This window comes from Stegastes partitus, unplaced genomic scaffold (assembly GCF_000690725.1).
Source record: "Stegastes partitus isolate 25-593 unplaced genomic scaffold, Stegastes_partitus-1.0.2 Scaffold231, whole genome shotgun sequence".
In the NCBI taxonomy this organism is placed as follows: Eukaryota; Metazoa; Chordata; class Actinopteri; family Pomacentridae; genus Stegastes; species Stegastes partitus.
Window position 1 is genome coordinate 463083 of NW_007577962.1, and position 4677 is coordinate 467759.

The 4677-nt window shown below is 42.0% G+C and overlaps 1 protein-coding gene across 1 annotated transcript in view; it reads left to right on the plus strand.

The window, feature by feature from the left end:
* chl1b (cell adhesion molecule L1-like b) overlaps positions 1-3465 on the plus strand; it is a 62459-nt gene extending 58994 nt beyond the window's left edge. The window contains exon 26 of the mRNA XM_008281353.1: positions 1364-3465. Coding sequence (XP_008279575.1) covers positions 1364-1568 — 205 coding nt within the window. The 3' untranslated portion in view covers positions 1569-3465. The remainder of the gene's footprint in view (positions 1-1363) is intronic.
* The last annotated feature ends 1212 nt before the right edge of the window (positions 3466-4677 follow it).

Genomic DNA, 4677 nt, shown 5'->3' on the forward strand with positions numbered 1-4677 from the left:
TACTGATAGGACAGCATATTTTCTGTATAAAGTAAAAACAGAGTAAAATCTCAATGCAGCACAACGAGTACAGCTGTGATCTTTGACGCACAAGTCAGCATGAAAAAGAACCGCCAGGGAATTTTTAAAAACAACCTTAAGTATGGAAAAGGATACCGGAATATCAGCGAGCAACTAAAACACAGTCGCAGCAGTAATCAGGATGTATAAGGCCGTAGTAGCTCCAGTTAGAGCTGCAGCGGCCGTCCTCCTGAGATGACGCTGTGCTACTTTCACAATCTACCTCTAGAAAGAAAAAAAAAGACAGGCAGGTACTTCAGACTTGGCTCAGAGGTTATCAGTGGAAATTGGAGTTTGTGTGACAGCTCAGACAGTGTGAAGGACACTGCATAACTTGAACAACTTAAGATGAGAGAAAAAAAGAAAACTACGACTTGGCCAAGGGTGTCTCTTAACTTGAGTCCAATTGAATGCCTTTTTTTTTTTAAGAGTAAGGCAGAGTAACACAACCCCTCCAGCAAAGAACAACATGGAAAAATATAGTGGAACAGCTGTCAACGCTGGTATCCTCCATGCACGGGACAATAGAGTCAATGAAATAGAAGATTTAAATCTCAGGATTGATATAAATTTGAATTCTTTGACATTTAAGTGACAGTGCTCAGTTGTGTTGTAAACCGTAACAATACTTCTTTGACATGGAAGCCAGTTTTTCGGGTAAACAATCCAACATAGTTTGGCCATTGTACGAAAAATCTTCTCTATTATCGTCATCGCAAAGATGATGAGAACCATTGGACCACATCTCCTTTCACTGTAAATTATTTCATATAACAGTGTACCGGAGTAGCATCTGATGTTAGCGTTGTTGGTCTAGTTAGCTGGTTAGCTAGACGTGGTAGTTATAGAGTGAGTATTGTGCTAAGTTTGTGTTTATGAACCGCTGGCTGATGCATCCGGCTCCTGCGTGATGATCCACGTCCACCTGTAACATCACCAGGAAGCACATAACAACATTACATAGTACATCCTATGTAATAATGTCACATGTCCACGGCATGTACAGCCTCCGCACCAGTTTAATGTCCCCGTCAGTATCGCATCCATCTTCCAGCTGTGACTTTGTCAAACGCATTGACGCACGCCCACTCCGACGATTAACTTGTGCATCTGTGATTATTTCCTATTGGTCAGCCAGAAGTAAAAGCTAACGTCAATCACAGCGGCTCACTGTAGAAGCAGCGATAGCTCCAGTCTGTACACCCACCTCCTCCCCCCACTAGTTCTCTCCAATAAGCCACAGAGTGAAGCCATGGGTGAAATGAGGTGATTCTAAATCCACTGCGCCTTCTCTCTCTCGCAGTGACAACGACGAGAAGCCACTGAAGGGCAGCCAGCACTCGCTGAGCAGGGAGATCAAAGCGGGGGACAGCGGGGACAGCCTGGTGGACTACGGCGACGAGGACGCTCAGTTCAACGAAGACGGCTCCTTCATCGGCGAGTACGCCGGGCGAAAGGAGAAGAGGGCGTCCGCCGAGATCAAAGCCACCGTTCAGAACCCGGCGTGAGGAGCGGAACCGCCCATCCGTCTTTCCTCCCCGGACATCCGTTTTTTTCATTAAACCTGCCGGGAGGAACAAAACGAAAGAGGAAACAGACATTATCCATACTGAGCACAAGTTTGGTGTCAAATGTAATGCGTCATTGCCAACTGCACACTGCCATTCTCATTTTATAAAAGCTCTGTTTTGTCAAGTTGCAACAGAATGACCATTACTAAATACTTTGTATATATAGTGTATATTGTATGTGCGGAGTGTCTTTTTTTTTTATAATTATTATTACACAAAAATTTAGAGGGTTTGGATTTTCTTTTTTTTTCTTTCCATGACTTCAGCTGCAGTACTGTTTGTACAAATGTTAGGAAAAGTTTACTCCCCATTGCACATCATTAAATGCAGCGTCGCCTCTGATGTCACCTCGTAGCAGGCCACAGAAATGTGTGGATATCAAGTTGATATTTTTCAATTGGAGCATATATTACTGACCTTTTATATTTGAAATGGATTCATTAAATATGATGTAAGATGTGTATAAAGGTTTGTTTATTAACTTATTTTTTTTCCAGTGGTTTTCTACCTGACAAAAATAACGAGTGAAGTCACATATCATTGCATATCATAAACACTGATTTTTTTTGTTCCTGTGATGTTAGAAGGAAATATTATTTAGCTGTTTTAGTTTAGATCCGTTAGAAAGTCTAAATCAGCCCAACACAGATTACTGCCGTACCGGATATGCAGGACAATTTTTTAAAAAATGTAATCCATTACAGGTTGATATTTACCAGATCAAGAAATTTTGCTAATTGAATTTTTCATTAAATTGTCTATTTTGATTTAAAAGCAGTGCGTTTATAGGCGAAAACAGTTTTTAGATAAAACATTTTATAGTACTATAGATGCTAATAGCTGGTATAGCAGAAGATATTAGTTTTGCAAGCAGTCACCTGATCTTTCAATAATGAATTTGATATTCTTGCAGATGATGGATGGATCGATCCTGCTTTCATACCTGTATCCTAAATCTGAATGACTGTGATGCTAAATATGAGGCTGAAGCTAGCAATCCGTTAGCCTAGCTTAGCACAAAGACTGGAAATGGGGCAACAGTCCAAACACAAAAAAAGTGATCCAGAAAAATATACAAATAGCTTCTAAGGTGTCAATTACAGATGGTGGTAGGTGGGTTTTGATTTTCCAGGATAACTGTTTTCTTTCATTCCCCAGTTAAGCTAAGCTAACCGGCTGCTTGCTGGAGCTTCACATTTGGTTCACACACACGAGAGCATTATTGATCTTTTTATTTAACCCATATTACAAGTGCATATGCTTACTTCTCAAACTACTTCTTTTAAAGGAGTGCTTCAGTGGATAAGTATTGCTTTTCCAAAATGTGGAGGGATTTGCACAGAAACATTTTCAGTCAAACTCAAAGCAGCAAAAGTCAAGATCTTTGTATGAGTCAAAAGTCCAAAATCACAGGATCCTACATTTCCCATAATGCATTTTTTTTTAATGTCCAGTTCTTTCACGCTTTATAGATTTGTCCGAGTCCAAGCTGAGATAACCCTGACGACTACGACGTCATTATTTTCTCAGAGGATGAGCACCTGTAATGGATTTAGCCTTCTTATTGTAATCAGATTACTTAATCTGGTTGCGTGATATCCGACATCCACCCACCCCGCTGGTTCAATATGCTGTAGTGAAGTGTTCCATCAGTCTTTAACAAGCCTTACTTTCAACACACTGCCATTTCCAAAACACAGTCGTTATTATTGTTCCGCATTAACGTTAGCAACGCGATCATACAAATTGCAATGTTTTGTAAAGAATTCAACCATTGCATGTTACGAATGTTAATTGGTGTTTTTCGATGTCATTAAATTGCTTTACTTTCCTACGTCCTGCTAATGGTCTGACTGTCTGTCTGCTCGCACTGACGAGACGCTAATAACGGTCTTGATACCTGCAGTAGTGTTTGTGTGTCCCCAGAGATGAATACATGACCGAGTAAATGTCCGCCTTTACTTGAAGTCAGCACTAAAATATGAGCTAATAGAAAGCAGTGTCTGGTGAAATGTCCTGACTCACTCGGAATAAAACAGAAGACGTTCCGCCAAATTGTTCCCATCTGGCGTATGACTCTTAACAAACGTCGCGCCGGGATAAAAGTCTTGAGCCCGAGCTCGAGCATCTTGTTTGATTACTTTGGCTGCAGCGGTTAATCACGAGAAATCAAAGAAGTTGCACCGAGACAGGCACTGGATCAAGGAGCGAGAGCTGTAATCATGTCTGACGGCGCCAGCGGGGATTGTGGGGGAGCAGAGAGCGTCGGCGTGAGGGTTCTCGAACGCTCTCTCATCACTCAACCGGGTCCGCCCGAAGCTGCCGCCCTGAGAGGCTTCGGCTTGCACGTGCCTCGACCTTCAGGTGTTGATAATGGACGCCTCTGGTCGCCGCGCCGAAGGTCCTCCTCGGCTCCCTGGCAACAATACGAACAGCTGGACGTGCTTGTACGCGTGCAATCAGTGCTGGGGAAGCTACTTACAGAGCTTAATTGTGCAACATAACAATTACCGCTCTCTGGAGAGAAAGTGAATTACATCGCAGCAAGAGGAAAACAGTTGGGAAAACTAAAGCCTGTCTGAGAAAATGCATAAAAAAAGTCAGTGCAAATGAAATGTGGTGCAGTATGGAAGGGTTTGTGAAGGGTTTTTTTTTGTGAAATAGGCCCATATGTACTGGTAGGTAGATGGCACGAGTTATTGGTTGGTTCTTTGGTTCTGTCCACTGGATGTGAAGTGGTCACTTCTTGAGCAGACAAGATCCACAATGTATTCTGTGCATTGAACTGAAGCTTCTTTGTTTTGATGTGTTTGGGAACCAAGAAGTTGTTCAGCACTCATATGGGCATCAACGTACTGCTTGAGACATACCTAAAAATTATTAAAACCTGTTATGCTCAATCCATCCATCCATGAATCCATTAACTATATTAAACTGGACTGGTCCATCACAGGGCTAAGATTGAAACACCCAAAGATATTTAACACCATACTTGACCATCGTATGCATCAAAGTCATCATCTGCAGGCTCTTGGGTTTGTCCAGA